The sequence below is a fragment of the Vipera berus genome (assembly GCF_964194415.1).
Source record: "Vipera berus genome assembly, chromosome: 4".
Taxonomy (NCBI): Eukaryota; Metazoa; Chordata; class Lepidosauria; order Squamata; family Viperidae; genus Vipera; species Vipera berus.
The window spans coordinates 82,619,388-82,637,201 of NC_138206.1; the positions used below are offsets into that span (position 1 = coordinate 82,619,388).

A 17,814-nucleotide genomic window follows, 5' to 3' on the forward strand; every position below is an offset into this window, starting at 1 on the left:
AAGAAAATTTCTGCTGTAAAACTATTGTCACCTTGCTCTTACTCAGATTGTATTATTCCTTTATTTGATAATGTTCTTTGCATAACAAAATTGTCTTTCCTGCCCAGGATGGTCCAGATGCTGAACGAAGGAATCGGACAAAACAGGAAAGTGTATGGATCTTCAGGCTTTGGTACAGTTTTGACCACAAGTATCCTTTCTACACTCTTAGTGGGCAAAACTCTATGCAATGCAAGAAGCAATTGTAAAACTGCCAATCCTTGTCTGGTCTGAACAGGCCATGTGTTCCAGTAAAAACAACTGCTAAATGAAGATACTGTTATAATCCAGAACAGAAATGAAGTAGCCAAATGAATCACATTTATTGTGAGCAGAAACTAATATGGCCCATCTGTAAGGACCTGCCTCAGCTAGATCTCAAGAAAGCAGAACTCTTGAAAGAGGCATTGTCTCAAAAGGAACTTTTATTGAGAGTTAGTGATGGCAAGAAAGCAAAGCAAGTTCTAAAGATTTGGGGCATAAAGGATTACATCAAAAAGGCAATTCAAAACTCCACCCAGTGTCCCACCATCCGGTTGAAATCCAGCCAATCCACAGGTGCCACAGTGTTATGAGAAACTGGAGATTTAGTGCCCATCTCAAGGTCTCTCGGTTTTGTTTCTCAACGGCCCCAATGTCGGGAGATAAGGCACATGTTTTCAGGTTGCATTCCTCTCACCCAGAGGAAGGGCACTTTGTACACAGCAGAGCAAAGCAAATAATATTCCCTATGGAAGCATTTTCCCCCAACATTATGGCAAACCCCAAAAATAGATAGGCAAAAGCAAGAAAGGGAGAAATGGGAGGATTAAAGGCAAATACATTTGAGGAGCATTGACATTCGGCCCCTCTAATAGAAAGAAAAATCCACCTGCAAAACAAAAAAAGGAAGGGGGGAAAGGAAAAACTAAAATAAACACATTAATCAAGTTTATCTGGATAGGGTGTACCCAGTACTGGAGTGTACTGCATTGTTGTAAGCCACTTCAGCAAACGGCAACATATCAGTCCAATTGTCCTCCTGATAATAAAACAACAGAGGTATTGTTGTAGAACTGAGTTCTTTCATTCTGTCCCCCCATTTGTTTGAGGATGATGATTAGATGACAGGCCCTGGTCCAAACCTGAAAGGTCCAAAAAGGCTTTCCAGAACTTAGAGGTGAATTGCACACCCCTATCGAATATTATACACCATGAAGGTGATAAATATGCTGAACAAACAACTTAGCCAAAGTCTTTGCAGTTGGGATCTTCTGACATGGGATAAAATGGGCTTGTTTAGAGAACAAGTTGGTGACAACCCAAATGACAGTGTTTCCCATGCTTTCGGGTAGCTCCACAATAAGGTCCATGGTGCCGAAGGGCTTGCTACCAGCTGCAGGAGGCCAGGCGTTTTTCCCTGCCTACATTTAGCAGCAGCATAAGTAGTACAGCTTAGCCACATAGCTTTCAATGTTCTTCTTTAAGGAGGGCCACCAAAATTGCCTCTTAAGCAGGTAAAGAGTTTTTAGAAATCCAAAGTGTCCTGCCATTTTTGAATTGTGACAGGCCTGCATGATCCTCAGTCTCTGATTTGCAGACACATAAAACTTTCCTCCAACCCAAGCCAACCCATATTGCACTGAGCAGAGGTTTTTATGGCCAGTGAACCACTCGTCATTCTCCAGCACCTTCTTGAACTCCCCAATCACCACATTGTCTAACTGTGTGTGTGTGTGTGTTAGTCTGTGCCCTCGTAGTGGCTGAGGCAGTTTTAACCACTTCTTCCTTCACACTGTTATATTGTGGGATTTGTGAAAAAGCATCTGCCAGGAAGTCTTCCCCCCCCCCTTTGGCAGATAGTGGATGGAGAAATTAAAACAATGGAAATGTTGGGCCCTGTGTGCCTGTTTCGGAGACAACCTCCTGGGGTTTTTTAAAGTTTCAAGATTCTTATGATCAGTCCAGACCTGGAAAGGGATTTTTCTTCCTTTTAGGAAATGCCTCCAGGTTAAAAGGGCCCATCTCACTGCATAGGCTTCCTTTGCCCAAGCAGCCCATTGTTGTTCAGTCTCCAACAATTTTTTGGATATGTCGACATAGGGTTGTAACTGGCCCGGCTGGTTTTTCTGTAGTAACACCGCCCCCACTGCCACATCGCTAGCGTTGCCTGAATCACAAATGGCTTTTCCGGGTCTGGGTATTTCAGCACCGGTTCTGCGGAAAAAAGTCTCTAAGTTTCTCAAATGCAGCTTGGGATTCAGCTGTTCATTTTAGTGGCTGGCCAGGCTTCGGCTTACTTCCTCCCTTAGTTTTCAGTAAGTTTGTGATAGGGAGTGCGATCTGAGCAAACGGGATAAATTCACTGTAAAAGTTGGCGAACCCCAGAAACCTCTGCAGTTGCTTCCTGGTGTGGGGAGGGATCCATTCCATGACAGCCCGCATCTTCTCTGGATCCATCTCCACCCCCTCGTGAGAAATGCAGTAGCCCAGATAGTCAATTCTATCCTTATGAAATTCACACTTCGAGAACTTGGCATACAATTTAGCAACATAGAACTTCTTTAAGACTGCCCTGACTAATTTCACATTCTCAGCTTTAATTTTGGTGTAAATCAGGATATCATACAAATACACCAGGACCTCCTTATACAGGTGTTCATGGAGGACCTCATTGATCAGTTGTCAACGCTGCTAACATCGAATGTTATTGCTTGACAAGAGATGAAGGAGTAGCTATTTCATATGTTAAACTTGTATATTGCTTTAAGTCTTGTGTATTGTTTTAGTTTAAAATTGGTGGGAGGGAAGAGTAGGAATGCACTTTGAAGGCCATTTGTCTCTCTAAAGAAGATAAGACTTTGGCAGTTCTTCTAACAGAAGGGAAACTGATTCTTTAAATTAATTGGAGAATATGATTAATGACAAAATTAGAAAGGTGGAGAATTATGTTTAATTATATTGTGCAAAGGGCGGAGATTTCAGATTCCAGCTTCCTTCGAGCAAGCATTTGTCGGTATATTAGGCTAATAAAGGACTTTTAAGCTAAACAATGCCTCAGAGTCACTTAAAAAGCCCATACATCGGAAACGTGACATCAAGCTGGAATCCACACTACTTTTTAAACTAATTAGGGAGTCCCGACCTCCCGTCGCTGTCTCTAAGCTTCAGAGGCAGTCTGGCAAAGAGTTGGGGAAGATCCCATAATGGAAGGAGTAAAATTGCCTGAAGCCAGCTCCCCGGCACCAGCAGCCACCCAGTGGGGGAAGGGCCAGCTAAGAAGCCAGCAAGGAAAGAGTTTCAGCAATCCTCCCAGCTGGGAGCTGGACCCAAACAACCAGGAGAGTGGATTAAGCCCAGCAGAGACTCCAGGAGCCTCGGAGCAGCCAGGCCAGCTGAGATTGAATACTCGGGTGAATGGAAAATCCTGTCTGCAGATCAGATTGCTTGCCAGATCCAGGAGTCCCTGCTAAGCCCTCCAGATCCATAGAGACAGAGGACCCCAGCCTGGGGCCTCTGCAGCAATGGGAGTTTGGGGAGCCCCCACAAGTGGAAGGCCAACAACCTCTGAGCTTTCCCCAGCTAATAGAAGCCTTGCAACAGCTGGGGGTGGTGCAGAAGCCTGGAGATCAGGAGCTGGTGGGAAGACAACAGCAAGGGTGGCAGCAGCAGGACCCAGATGTGCAAGCCCTGAACGTACAGCAGGGCCAGAGGGGCCAGCAGCAGGGGAGGCCCTGGCAGCCATTAAATCAGCAACCAGAGTGGGGCCAGCAGCCACTGGAAACACAACAACAGCAGTGGGGGCCCTGGCAACCGGTGAATCAACAACCAGGAGTGGGCCAGCAGCAGTGGGACCCCCAGCAACAGTTGATCCAACAACCAAGGGGGGGCCAGCACCAATGGGGGCCCCAGTAGCCACTGAACCAACAACTAAGGTGGGGCCAGCAGCAATGGGGGCCCCAGCAAGCAATGATGAGCCCACCCTTCAGAACAACCTTTGATGGGGACCCAGAGAAACTGATTTTTTTTTCCTTAACCAAGTACGCTCTCACTTGAATTGCTGGGGTCACTCTTACCTGGACCCGGGTGCGATGGTCAATGTGATTGCGTCCAACCTAGAGGGAGAAGCATCTGAATGATTGAACAATTTATATAACGAGCAGGCCCCTGAATTGGAGGACCCCCACCTTTTCCTCCTGGGGCTGAGGGAAAGATTTGAGGACCCATCCATTGCCCTCAAAGCAGAAGAACAAATCCATAAGATAAAGCAAGCTGGCCGGCCTGCCCTAGAGTATGTGTGGGAGTTTCAAAAGATGGCAGGAAGGATAGAGAGATGGCCTGAGCAATCAATGATTCATCTTTTTAGAGAAGGGTTAGACAACCACCTCTCTCAGGCATGTATCTATCGAGCTGTACCTGACCAGCTGCATGAATGGTACCAGGCACCGGTGAAATTAGATGTCCAGCTCGCCCACTATAAAAAGCCTCCCCCACCTGAAACTGCACCAAAACCAGGATCCAGATGGCTACCATCATCCTGAAAACCCCCAACGTCTGCTACTGCCGAAATACCTAGACCACCTACAGGTCTGCCAATCAAGTGCTTTCGATGTGAACAGCAGGGACATCGAGCAGTGAACTGCCCAGTTCCTTACCCGCAACAGCAGAGTAGACCAGATCCAACAACGAGGAAGAAACCCTCACAGCAGCCATCGAGAGAAAAGTCCAACTGGGCCACCCAGGAGCCCGTTACCCAGGTTATGTCCCCCACCCAGGAGGACACTGGCCCACGGACTGGGCCCACCCCCACTTTACCTGGTTTTGACAGTGACGATGAAGGGGAGAACGACCCGATGGTGAGTCGACCCATCCTACCTTTTTTATTGCCTGCTAAACTCATAATCCCTAAGTCAGGGGCACAAGTAGACCTGAAAGTGCTACTTGATACCGGCTGCTCCCGATGCATCATTAGCCTGTCATGTGCCTTGAGACTGGGCATACGGGCCAAGCTGCTCTCCAAACCTGTGAGGTTCGAGCAAGCCGATGGCTCCCTAATGGGAGGGACTTTAGTCACGCAATTAACAGAGCCCTTACGCCTGGAGATAGGCGAGCACTGGAAGTTTATTCACTTCCTAGTAGCTCCAAAGATGTCTGAGACTGTTATCCTAGGACTAGCCTGGCTAGACAAATGGAAGCCGCTTATCTGGTGGGAAAAAGGAATGAGAACTGTGAGATTACCCATAGGGCCCGATCCCCCATTGATTCAAGAGATGTTACAGGGGATTTTAGCCCACCCAATGAGCAAGCACACATGGCTGCCTTACGGCCTCCTGGCAAGCTGCTCATCCCCGGTGAGTACCAGGACCTAACGGAGGTGTTTAGTGAGAAAGAATGCGATACCTTGCCTCCTCACCATCCCAATGATTGTTCCATTGAACTGCTACCAGGGGCTAAACTCCCCCGACCAAGGATGTACGCTATGTCCCCCCTTGAAATGGAGGAAATGGTGAAGGGGAGGGTCTTCACCAAGTTAGACCTGAGAGAAGCATATTACTGGGTAAGAATAAAGGAGGGGGACGAGTGGAAGACAGCCTTCAACTGCCCCTTGGGGAGCTACCAGTTCAAAGTCATGCCATTTGGACTGCAGGGGGCCCTAGCCGTATTTATGCAATTGATCAATGAGGTCCTACATGAACACTTATACAAAGGGGTCCTAGTATACCTTGATGACATCTTGATATACAGCACGAATATGACCGACCACATAAAACTGGTCAGAGAAGTGTTAAAGAAACTACTGAATGCCAAACTTTATGTCAAACTGTCGAAATGTGAATTTCACCAAACCCGATTAGATTATCTTGCCTATAGAATCTCCAATGAGGGTATCAAAATGGACCCAGCCAAAGTAAAAACTATAATTGAATGGCAGCCCCCCAAAACCCACAAACAGCTCCAGAGCTTCCTAGGGTTTGCCAACTTCTACTGTCAATTTATTCCCTCTTTTGCTGAGATTGCTCTACCTCTTACAGAACTACTCAAAACGGGCAAGGGAGGGGGAAAACCATGACCTGGCCAGCTGCTAGCATGGACTATGAGTTGTCAGAAAGCTTTTGAGAATTTAAAAAGACTATTTGCGGCTGAACCAGTCCTAAAGCACCCTTGCCCAGGGAGCCCTTTGTAATTCAGGCAGACACCAGCGACGTGGCAATCGGAGTGGTGTTATTGCAAAAGAATAAAAGTGGGGTCCTACAACCTTCTGCTTACACCTCTAAGAAATTTACTGAAAGCAAGAGGAGATGGACAGTCTGGGAGAAGGAGGCCTTCGCAATTAGGTTTGGGCTATTAAACTGGCGACACTACTTAGAAGGGAGCAAGGTGCCTTTTGAAGTATGGACAGATCACAAAAATTTAGAGGCACTAAAAACTCCCCGAAAATTGTCCCCAAAACAAGTATGATGGGCACAGTACTTCAACTGTTTCAACTTTACTCTAAAGTACATACCAGGAAGAAAGGCCCTCAACCACAGCCATGATGTCAAACAGGCTGGACATTCCAGATATCTAAAAACTCTACATCTCATTCGCCAGCAATTTTGGTGGCTGGGACTAAAACGAGATGTAGAAAACTATGTCAAGAGCTGTACTGTATGTGCCACCATGAAAAGAATCCCAGGAAAGACACCTGGGTTATTGCAACCAGTGGCCGAACCTTCTCAACCATGGGAAGAAATAGCTATGGACTTTATAGTAGACCTACCCGATAGTAGAGGAAATACTGTCATTTGGACTGTGATAGACCTATTTTCAAAACAGGCTCACTTTATCGCCTGCAAAGGACTTCCATCGGCTCAACGCCGTGACTAAGTTGTTCCTAAAACATATCTATCGACTACATGGCGCCCCTAAGCAAATAATTTCGGACAGAGAGGTGCAGTTCACAGCGAAATTTTGGAGAAACTTTCTTAAATTAATTGGATCATCTCAAGGCCTATCAACTGCTTTTCACCCGGCTACTAACAGAGCCGCAGAGTCCGCCAACAAAATGGTGGAGCAATACCTTAGATGCTACGTCTCTTACCAACAAACAAACTGGACCTACCTCCTCCCTTTTGCAGAAGTGGCTTACAATAATTCAGTACATAGCAGCACTGGCTACACTCCTTTCTGTGTAGCCACAGGGAAAGAATTCAACCCCATACCGGAATACCCTCAGTTACCCTCCGCTTCCCAGACTCTTGATCAGTGGGTGAGGGGTTGGGAAGAAGTTTGGAAAAATACAAAGGTGGCCTTAAAAAAGACTTTTGAGACCTACAAAAAGCAAGCTGACAAAAAGAGAGCTCCCCAAAGAACATTCCAAGTTGGGGAAAAGGTCTATTTTGTCGACCAAATACCTACGCCTGAAACTACCCAACAAGAAATTGGGACCGAAATTCTTGGGGCCTTTCCCCATTGTGAAAATCATCAACCCAGTCACAGTGAAATTGAAACTACCCAGACTTTTGGGGAAAATTCAGCCGGTGTTCCATTGTAGCTTGCTGAAACCTTTTCAAACCTCCACTTTAAGACCTCCCCCTAAGAAAGCACCTGGACCCCTCGTGGTAGCAGGTCAAACCCATTATGACGTGAAACGTATTCTTGACTCTAGAATCTTTAAGGGAAAATTGCAATACCTAGTACAGTGGAAGGGATACCCATTGTCTGAAGCCACTTGGCTGAAATCTACTGATGTGAAAGCTGACAGACTTATCAAAAGGTTTTATGAGAAACACCCCAACAAACCAAAAGCCAATTCCTAACTTGTGTTTTGTTTACGTTACAGGATTTGTCCTCTTTCTAAGCGGGGGGGGGGCGGATGTCAACGCTGCTAACATCGAATGTTATTGCATGACAAGAAATGAAGGAGTAGCTATTTTTTATGTTAAACTTGTGTATTGCTTTAAGGCTTGTGTATTGTTTTAGTTTAAAATTGGTGGGAGGGAAGAGTAGGAATGCACTCTGAAGGCCATTTGTCTCTCTAAAGAAGATAAGACTTTGGTGGTTCTTCTAACGGAAGGGAAACTGATACTTTAAATTAATTAGAGAATATGATTAATGACAAAATTAGGAAGGGGGAGAATTGTGTTTAATTATATTGTGCAAGGGGCGGAGATTTCAAATTCCAGCTTCCTTCAAGCAAGCATTTGCCGGCGTATTAGGCTAATAAAGGACTTTTAAGCTAAACAATGCCTCAGAGTCACTTGAAAAGCCCATACATTGGAAACTTGGCATCAGTTGCATGAACACTGCGGGGGCTCCCTGTAGCCCAATAGGGAGCACCCTGAACTGGAAGCAACCTAAGGGGCAGTTGAAAGCAGTCTTCCATTCATCCTTAATCCTGATGTGATAATATGCTTCTCGCAGGTCTAGCTTATGATGGATAGGGGTACACATTCTTCAGGGATACTGCATTTAAACACCTATAATCCATACAGAAGCGAAGAGACCCATTCTTTTTCTCTGAATAGAACAGGGGCTGCTGCCCAAGGTTTGGCAGGCTGGATGAACCCCCGGGCTAAATTCTTGTCAATGAACCTGCAGAGCTCATCTAATTCTTTAGAGTTCATCGAATACAGCTTTGGCTTAGGCAATTTAGCTCCTGGGATGATCTCAATAGCACAGTCCATAGGTCGGTGAGGGGGAAGCTCATCCAACCTCTTCTCACTGAAAACCTCGGCTAGATCTCAGTACTTTTTCAGAATGCTCTGAAGCTCTTCTTCGCTCAGTGTGGAGGCTAGTTCCTGCTTTGGACCCTCTGTTCTACTTCCAGACAACCCTGGGGAGGCGCTCTCTTCCTTGGGAACCTTAGCTTCCCCTCTCTCCAGTCAATTAAAGGGTTCCATTTCTTTAACCAAGTTATCTCAAGGACTAGGGGTCATTCCATGCAAGGAGCCGTGGCTTCCCATGGTTAGTCCCAGGGGTTTGGTGACAAAACTTGCTGGGATGCCCCTTGCTACGAACCCATCAAGCTAACAAAAAGTGATGGGCTCCTTGAGTTTTCTTAGGGGAGGCCCCAGTTTCCCAACTAATTTGGGACTTATTAGGCTCCATGTGCAGTCCAAGTCCAACAGAGCAGTTAGGGCCATTTTCCTGGTCGTGCCCGGGATTGTCAGTTCTATGGGCATGGTTATGGGGTCAGTCGGCTCACTTACCAATGAATCATCATTGTCTGGTGGTGTCAGAGTTCTACCCCCTGCCTTTGGGGCTCAGGGGAGCTCCACAACCTCTGTTGACTTCACAGCTGTGTCTTTTGAGAGCTGGGTGGATTTGTTTGGCTTCCCCTCAGAGGTGTGATCCAACTTCCTAACTGGGGTCTTGCTGCGGCACTCTGCAGTGCAATGCCCTTCTTTGCTACATTTGAAGCAGGCGGTGGAACGTGGTTGGGTTGCAGGGGTTTTGCTAGTCTCTCCCCTTCCCTCTGGCTAGCTTTGTCTCCCCAATTTCACGGGACGGTACAGGTTCTGGGTCTGGTCAGTTTCCACCTCTTCAGCCAGAAGACACCATTCATAGAGACAAGTGGGTGTTCCACAAGCCACACAGGCATTATACAGGTCATCGTTTAGCCCATCCTGGAAACAGCTTATCAGGATGTCTTCGGTCCAGTTCAAACAGCAAGCCAAGTCTCAAAACTCCTCCATATATTTAGCTACAAGATAATGCCCCTGTTTTATGGTGTCTCAGTGGTGTCTCAGTGTGGTCATGAAGCAGTTAAATTCTGAAGCTCAGGAGTGTTGCAGTTATATAGGGTCACCATCCACCTGGCGTCACTAACTTCCATGGCTAGCATGACAACCTAGATCTTGGCTGCATCATTTGGCAGAGACCTCCCATACACTTGCATGTAGGTAAGGACATGAGTCAGGAAGAAGCCCAACTGCTTAAGGATCCCCATGAAATTTGACTCCCAACGGAACCAGTTTTGATTCCTCTGGGGGAGTTCTCTTTCTGAGCGGTTGTGGGGTCCTAGCTCTCCAGGGGTTTGCCTGCTGCTGTACTGCTGGAGTAGCCACCACTGTCTTTGTCACAGTGAGTAGTCCCTGCTGCCATCTCCATCATCACTGTCTCCTCTGCTTCCACCCTTCTTGGTCAGTTCTTCCTCTTTTTCTGGGCAACTCAAGGATTTGGCTTTTAGGTCCTCGAAAGCTTCTACCATATAATTCATGGCTTGCTTGAGGATCCCCTCCATCGGGTCCAACTATGGGTTCAGATCTTCATCATCGGAAAGCAGCTCTGTCCTTTTTTTGTGAATCTTTTTCTGACTTCCTCGGGTGAGAGTTACTTTTTGGGAGCTTTCCTCCCAGTCCTCTCTTCTCCCAACACCGAGCAACCATCTTGGCCTCGATGCGCAGCTTCCTCTACCCAGGTGGAGGTGCTTTCTCTGGGATAAATCTGAATGGCTGCATCACTGCAGTCTTCAGTTCCAACTTCTCTCATTTCGCTGCATGCAGAGACATGCTATGCATGACCCTCTCAGTAGGGCAGATGCCTCTCTGGGTTGGGCACTACTGCAGAGCTTGCTTTATGTAAGGACTTGCCTCAGCTAGATCTCCCAAGAAAGCAGAACTTGAAACAGGCATTGTCTCAAAAGGAACTTTTATCAAGAGTTAGTGATGGCAAGAGAGCAAAGCAACATCTAAAGATTTGGCACATAAAGGATTACATCAAAAGGGCAATTGAAAACTCCTCTCAGTATCGCACTATCCGGTTGAAATCCAGCCAATCCACAGGTGCCACAGTGTTATGAGAAGCTGGAGATTTAGTGCCCATCACAAGTTTCATTTCCCTAAGGTCCCAGATAAGTGAGATGTTTTCAGGTCGCATTCCTCTCTCCCAGAGGGAGGGCACCTCATACAAAGCAGAGCAAAACTAATAATAATCCCCATGCAAGCACCCTCCTCCAACAGTATGACATGCCCCAAAAATACATAGGCAAAACCAAGAAATGGGAGTATTAAAGGCAAATACATTTGAGTGGCTCTGACACCATTCCTCCAAGTGGTACAAGACAAAATACGTGAAGAATGCCTATTAGACTAGCTGAGGTACAAAGAAAACAAAGAATATGTTATTCTATATCATTCAGATTCAGTTCAGAATGTTGGTCCAGATCACCACATGATTGTTGACTGTATATGAGTATATCACTGCTGAATTTAACTGTTACACTTAGGATGTATATATTAATCTTGAAACTAACATTTATTCATGGAGTTTGGTTTATAAATAGTTTTCACAGATGGTTTCTCCATTAGTTTCACAGCTCGTTTTTACCCTGGAGATAGTTAATATGCTCTGAAGGCTCCTTCATTTAATTAGCTCTATGATCTGGCTGATGGTTGATTACCTTTTGTCCAGTGAATTTTTCATTTTCCTTTTTCCTTACAATTCCTGATACCTGGTGGCTAGCGCTATTCATAATACATAGTTCAGTATAAGAATGGGCTGAAATTACTGTATCTATTAATGGTAGTTTGAACTATTTGCATATGGTTGTTTGATAGGTGTATTTTCCTTAATGAAATATTACAGATACCTCAAGCCCATTTTGACCCACAGTGGTCCACTGCTCACAACAACTCTTCCAGGTTGGTGTGGAGTCATAGCTCGTTGCTTAACTAGCCCCCAGGTTTATGAGGTAAGTGCATTTTGTTGCCTACCAAACTCTTAAGTAGCATCAGATTCGGGGGAGGAGGGGGAACTGAATGGGAAGAAGGGTAAATATTCCAGGAAATAACCATGCAATTTCAATACATTTTAATAAACTTTGCTTGTACATTTGGGTAGAAATGGGACATACTGAGTGTCAACCCTTTGAGATAGGTGAGGTGAGAAAAACAGGCTAAGGATTCCAAATTATTTATTGCTGTAGGATAGAAGAACAGAATTTTGAAAGCCTATCAGAATTTCTCAAAATCCAGGTGAGGTTGTTTTGAGACTTTTTTTTTCCTCATGCTTTCCTCTTTCTCAGGACTGAGTCATATTTTCAGAAACTCTCTCCCTCCCATTAACAATTCACACATTCCTTTCCCACTTCCAAGGCCTGGTCTACATTTATTTCACACCATCTCCCTTCATCAGAATCACGCATACATTTTGCAATAGCTGTAAATATATGCTTTGATGTAGAATAGGGTATCAGTGTGGAAATTACGTATGGCTACTCTAATACTGTTTAGTTATGGGAGTGTGTCAGTCCAACGAGTATTGTTATTACTGAAACAAATAGAAGCAAATAGAACCAGATACTTCTGAAGTGAATTTAGGAGATCTTATCTGCAAGAATGCAAGGAATCAGAGAGGCCTGCTTCAGGTTATTTTTGGAACATTTTCAAGTCCCCTGGGATCCAGATGGATTGTTTTTCTCTCTGCCTCCGAAGAATGTTTTGGTTTACTGGGACTCCATAGCTTTTCTAGTTAAGGCAGTAATATTGAATATGCAGATTAAGTGAAGTATTTAGTCTACATGTATAAAATAAAAATATGTCTACGATTACACTATATTTCTGAAAAAACTGTAACCTAAAACAAAACAAAACTGTAACCTAAAACAAAGCAGAAACTTAATAAAGAATGCAAATTTAGGTTTTCTCTTCAAGTAAGTATATTGGGAAGAAATGAGTAGAACAAATATGCTGTTTTTTGAGGAAAACAAGGAAAGAATATTTAGAGAATGATACAATAGTATTTTTATTCCTTTTTTACTGGGAAAGTTAGAAAGTTAGAGCATAGAGGATTAAGACATCTTTGAAAATATTTATCCTTTCCTTTGTCTGAGCGTGGCTCAGGAATTCTGGGAGTTGAAGTCCACAAGTCATAAAACAGCCAATATTGCCTACCCCTGATCTAGATCAACAAATGGTTGTTTCTAATGGAGAGTCTTGAACTTGCTGCACTTCTTAAATAGAAGGAATGTCAGTGTTACTCATCTGGAAGACCAATGGTCCTTTCTGGCAAGGAGCCTTGCAGAGCTGCTCTCTGCTCTGCTCTCTGCTGCTGCTCCTCCTCTTGCTCTGCGCTCTACCCTGCGCTGCTCTGCAGTGTGCTTGCACTGGGTGGGGTGACAGCTCAGACCCTTCATTGTCGTAAGAGTGGTTGCAGCTGCATCTCCTGTTTACCAGTAGCATAGCTTCTCTGCCTGCAATTCCTCAGGCAGCAATTTGTCTTGCAGCTCAAAAACTGAGTGTTTATTGTTGGTTTCCTCATCAGAGTCTGAGGTGACCAGGACAGCAACCTCTCTTGCATTCCATTTTAAGGAACTCCACACAAAATATAGAATGTACTAGTTTAGATACATTAGTTTGGGAGAGATTGCTGATTGCCTCCCTCCAATGATAATTTTCATAAATTCTGTGCTGTTGTAAGCCCAACAAGGTAGACCAGACTAAGAAACTAATGCCATGTAAGTTAGGACTCCTTTTATTTTAACAGTTATAATATCAGAGTCTTGCAAATTGGAATCTGCTTCCCCCGATGCTTACTTTAATTCCATGTAAATTAGGGGAGGCAGTTTGAGATGTTTTCTCCTTTTCTTGGCCTTGTCTCAAGCCCTGCTGTCTTGATACAGTCATTTCTTCCTGTCCCTCAGAGTGATTTCCTAGATATTTTCATACTAACCTCTTTTTATTTAATAAAAATCTCCTAGAGTTACATATGAATACACATTTCTGGACAGATTTTTCCAGCAAAACTAGTTTTCATCCAAAGGTATTTTTTCTCCAAATGCACAGCTGGAAACATTATTTATCCTGTGATTTCATTTATTATCAAAATAGTAATATTCAAAACAGGTCAATATGAATCTAATCAGTTTGCTGAAACAAGGCTGAACAGATTATTGAAATGTACATATAGTATCCTCAGTCATGCAGTAGAGGACAAATACGATCACCTGTTGGTGAACACACATCTAGTACAAAATACCTGATTCATAGTACTTAGCAAAATAAGTACATGTAGTCCTCGATTTTGACTATTCATTTAACAACAGTTTGAAGTTATGGTGGCCTTGGAAAAAGTTACTTATGATCTGTCCTTGAGGTTATAACCATTACTTCATCCTTACTGCCATGTGATCACTATTTGGGTGCTTGGCAACTGGTTCACATTTATGATAGTTGCAGTATTTTGCTGTCATGTGATCATGTTTTGTGACCAAAATTAAATCTGGTCTTATGATGACTCATTTCACAACTGCATCAATTGTGATTGTAAGCTGAGGACTACTGGTAGGGTAGAGGTGTAGAGGAAAAATTAAATGAAAAGGGACAATTTATAAGATACAAAGCTACTGTATCTGGCTTCTGTCATATCTGGGCTGCCAAAAATAAAAAAGGACAACTACTAGATGGCACCAAAGAATTGGAGTCTTTGATGTCTTTGCTGACATCTAGAGGTCACCTGTATTTTTGCAGCCCAGATATCACAACAGACCATATTGTTGGATTGGACTCTGGTAATAGTTTTATTGAAAGGCCACCTTTCAATGTCATTTAGAACAAAATAAGTATCAGTAAAATCAAAAACAAGTCCCCAAAGTAAAATTCCCCTCAGTACCTGTAATGGGCTGTCAGAATAAATTTGAGAAACAAGGAGCATATGACAATAGTTAGATAAGAGAAATGGAGTTCAAAGCAGGAATGGAATTTGAGAATGTCTTAGAGCTAGCTTTCTCTAGTTTTCTGAGCTAAAGGCAGGGAGGGAAGAAGTGCGTTCAGGCTGTCAAGAATCTTGCTACAATCTTCTAATAAAAATATTATTAGCATTCAAAACTTTGATTTCTTGATCTGGATTATCTCAAAGAGCTGACAGTACTGACAATGCATCTCTTATTTTGGGTGGAGGGGGGAAATAGATGGAAATGTTAAACAGGTATACTCCAAAGCTGCCTCCAAAATCTAGCCTCTTCCATATGAAGGATGTAGCTCCACTAAGTTTCTGGCCAGTTCCATTAAGATGCAATGGAAGTTTCTTCTGTTTTCCTTAAAAGCCCTGTTGAACTCATTTCAGAACCAAGAACAGCTTAAAGACGAAGATTCTGATTTTATCTTGAATGACAGTGACTTGACACTGACCTATGGAGACACAACAATAACTGCTAATGGCTCCTCTAGTTCCCATGGTGCTGTTACCAACCTGGATGGCAGGAAAGCAAAAAGTAGCTCTGAAGAAGCCTTGGAAAGTGATCTTGGAACAGAAGCACCTGAGGTGATGAGCAGAGGAACTCGGCTTGTGTTTCCGATGGATGCATGAAGACTGCTTGGCATATGGAGCAGTAAAAGATAGGCTCAGTGCCCCCAAATCCAAACTATCTGCAGGCCATTTGTCAGTGGAGACGCTTAGCGAGTAACTTAATGTCTCTGGTACGATGTAAGTTTTTTTAAAGTCTCAAGATGCCCTTGCCCCCCCATCATGTCTTTCTAAAAAATAATTTGAGATGCTGACAGTTTCTAAAATGGGTGAATGGAAAATGGCTAAGGTTGTCATATTAAGGGAAAAACGCTATCTTGAAACAAAAAGCAAAATGTTGTAATCCTCTAATTCTAGGCACTGTGGGGATATTAACCATCCTGGGGGCTAAAATAATTCTGACCCACTTGAGGTCTTTTTGTCAGAAGAAAACCCTTTGGTCACTTTTGTCCTGGACAAAAGATGCAGTGTTGACTTATACTTGAGGGGAAAAAATAGTTGGAAAAAAGAACATATAATTTCCACATGAACATTTTTCTGGACTTGTTGCAAAAAAAGAAGAAAAAAATCCCTTCTCATTTCAATAATATTTGTATTAGTAAAGTTTGACATTTAATTTTTCTGTATCTGAACGAGGGAAGGAAAAAAAAGCAATATTATATACATTGCTCTTTGGACAGCTTTTTGAGACTTTCAGTGTGAGTCCTGTGGTTGCATCACAAGATGAGCTGTTGCTGTCTAAAATATATGTTTTCTGACTTGTGCCCTTAATATTCTCCAGTACACAACTGTAGACAGTAACACTCTTCTGTTACAAATGTGAAGAACATTGAATGGGTCTAGTGAAGTTACAAACTGCTGTACAACTGCTCAAGAAGTATTGATAGAATCTGTCTCGGGCTATTGTAATCTTTCCCAGGCTGATATCTTCCAGATGTGTTAAACTACCATTATTAACTTCCCCAATCAGCATGGCCAAGCTAGAGATCATTGGATTGGATAAAGCCATTTATTTCAATTTAGGTGGTGTGTCTTTTGTTTAGCAGAAGACTACTGTAAACTGTACCTCTTTCTCTGATATTTGCATCAGAATGAAAAGTGTAATCATAATCAATTAGATAGTGTTGGTGTGTTTGTTAGTGGCATATGGCACTATGATCCTTATGTTTAAAAATGTCACAGTGCCTTTATGTAATAAAGAGTATCATGTTGTGACCTGACTAGAGAGATCTTAGTGTTTCTCAACCTTGGCAACTTCAAGATGTGTGAATTTCAACTTCCATAATTTTCCCTTCTGTGAAGTCCATGCATTTTAATATTACCAAGGTTGAGAAATGCTGGCCTAAGATATAGCAATGCTCATTTGCAAATAAAGCATATGCAATTCTAATTATAAATGAGCATCTGCTTTCCATGATATAATTTGACAACTCTCTACAGCTTTCTTTGTCGGGAGGTTAGCTGTTAAAAAGCAAGTTTAATAATAAAAGCAAGTTTAATAGCGTAACGATTCAACTCTAATGGGCACTATTTAAATGGGCTGCCCTGTAATTTAAAAATGCTTAGGAAAATAAAAATATGCTCTCACATTCTTGTATTTTTGTTTCCTATTCTGGATACATTTTTTTAATTGCTGTTTCATTTTTAGTCTGTTTGTGAAATGAAAGCTACATTTGAACCAACCAATGTAATAAAGTCTATTACTTTACCATGACTCTTATGGTATCACTGATCAATATTCAACTAAGAAGATTCAACTTTTTAAAAAGCAACATTACTTTAAATTATCAGTTTCTATAGAAGTACATGTAACTAGCTTAGTTGTAGAGAAATCAGACACATCAATTTATGCTGAGACTTTAATAATGTAAAGAAATTAAATGATTTTCATTTCACAATTCATTTCACATGCCTGATCCTATGAATTATCAGTCCTCCAAGGTAAATGACAAAGAAACAAGACTAGATTAACTAATTGTACTAATTAATTAGTAGAACAGGTCCATGTGCCAAGGTAGCCCTCTTTTTCCTAGGAGGTAGTTATGAGTAAGTTTTATAGCAAGAGAGTGGAAGATACCAAGCTCACAAAACGTAAATGGGAATCTACATTGATTTTGCATTTTCTGATTAGAATTAAGAATATATAATGGGATATGAGAATGACCTTGGGAGAAAGGAGGAAGAGTTACAGCCTAGACATCCATCATGCAAAAGATATCTCAGCACCCAGAAAGAAAGAGGGAAGTATTTAAGAAGAGACCCTCCCTGGTTTTCTGGAAAGTAAAAATAAGGGCAGGGAGAAGTGTTTTTAGACTTGTAAGATTCTTTTAATGTAACCTCACAATAAAGGTAGTGTTAGTACCCAGGATTTGTGTTTCTTGTCTGGACTGCCTCAAAAGACTAACAGCAGAGGTGCTGGAATACAATTAGGATAAAGATTGCTTTGACTTCCAATGGAGGCACAGCAAGCTAAACACGTCTACATGGGGAATGGAAATGACCAAAGTAAAGACCAAAGAACCAATGAATAGACTGATTCCTCAGAGCCTCTCTGGACAACAAGATGATGGG

The 17,814-nt window shown here is 42.9% G+C and overlaps 1 protein-coding gene across 1 annotated transcript in view; it reads left to right on the forward strand.

Moving 5' to 3' along the window:
- Positions 1 to 16,957, forward strand: part of SLC9A7 (solute carrier family 9 member A7) — a 116,914-nt gene extending 99,957 nt beyond the window's left edge. Inside the window, exons 15-17 of the mRNA XM_081326960.1 lie at positions 108 to 190; positions 11,587 to 11,692; positions 15,064 to 16,957. Of these exons, the coding sequence (XP_081183086.1) occupies positions 108 to 190; positions 11,587 to 11,692; positions 15,064 to 15,306 (432 nt within the window). The 3' untranslated portion in view covers positions 15,307 to 16,957. The remainder of the gene's footprint in view (positions 1 to 107; positions 191 to 11,586; positions 11,693 to 15,063) is intronic.
- The last annotated feature ends 857 nt before the right edge of the window (positions 16,958 to 17,814 follow it).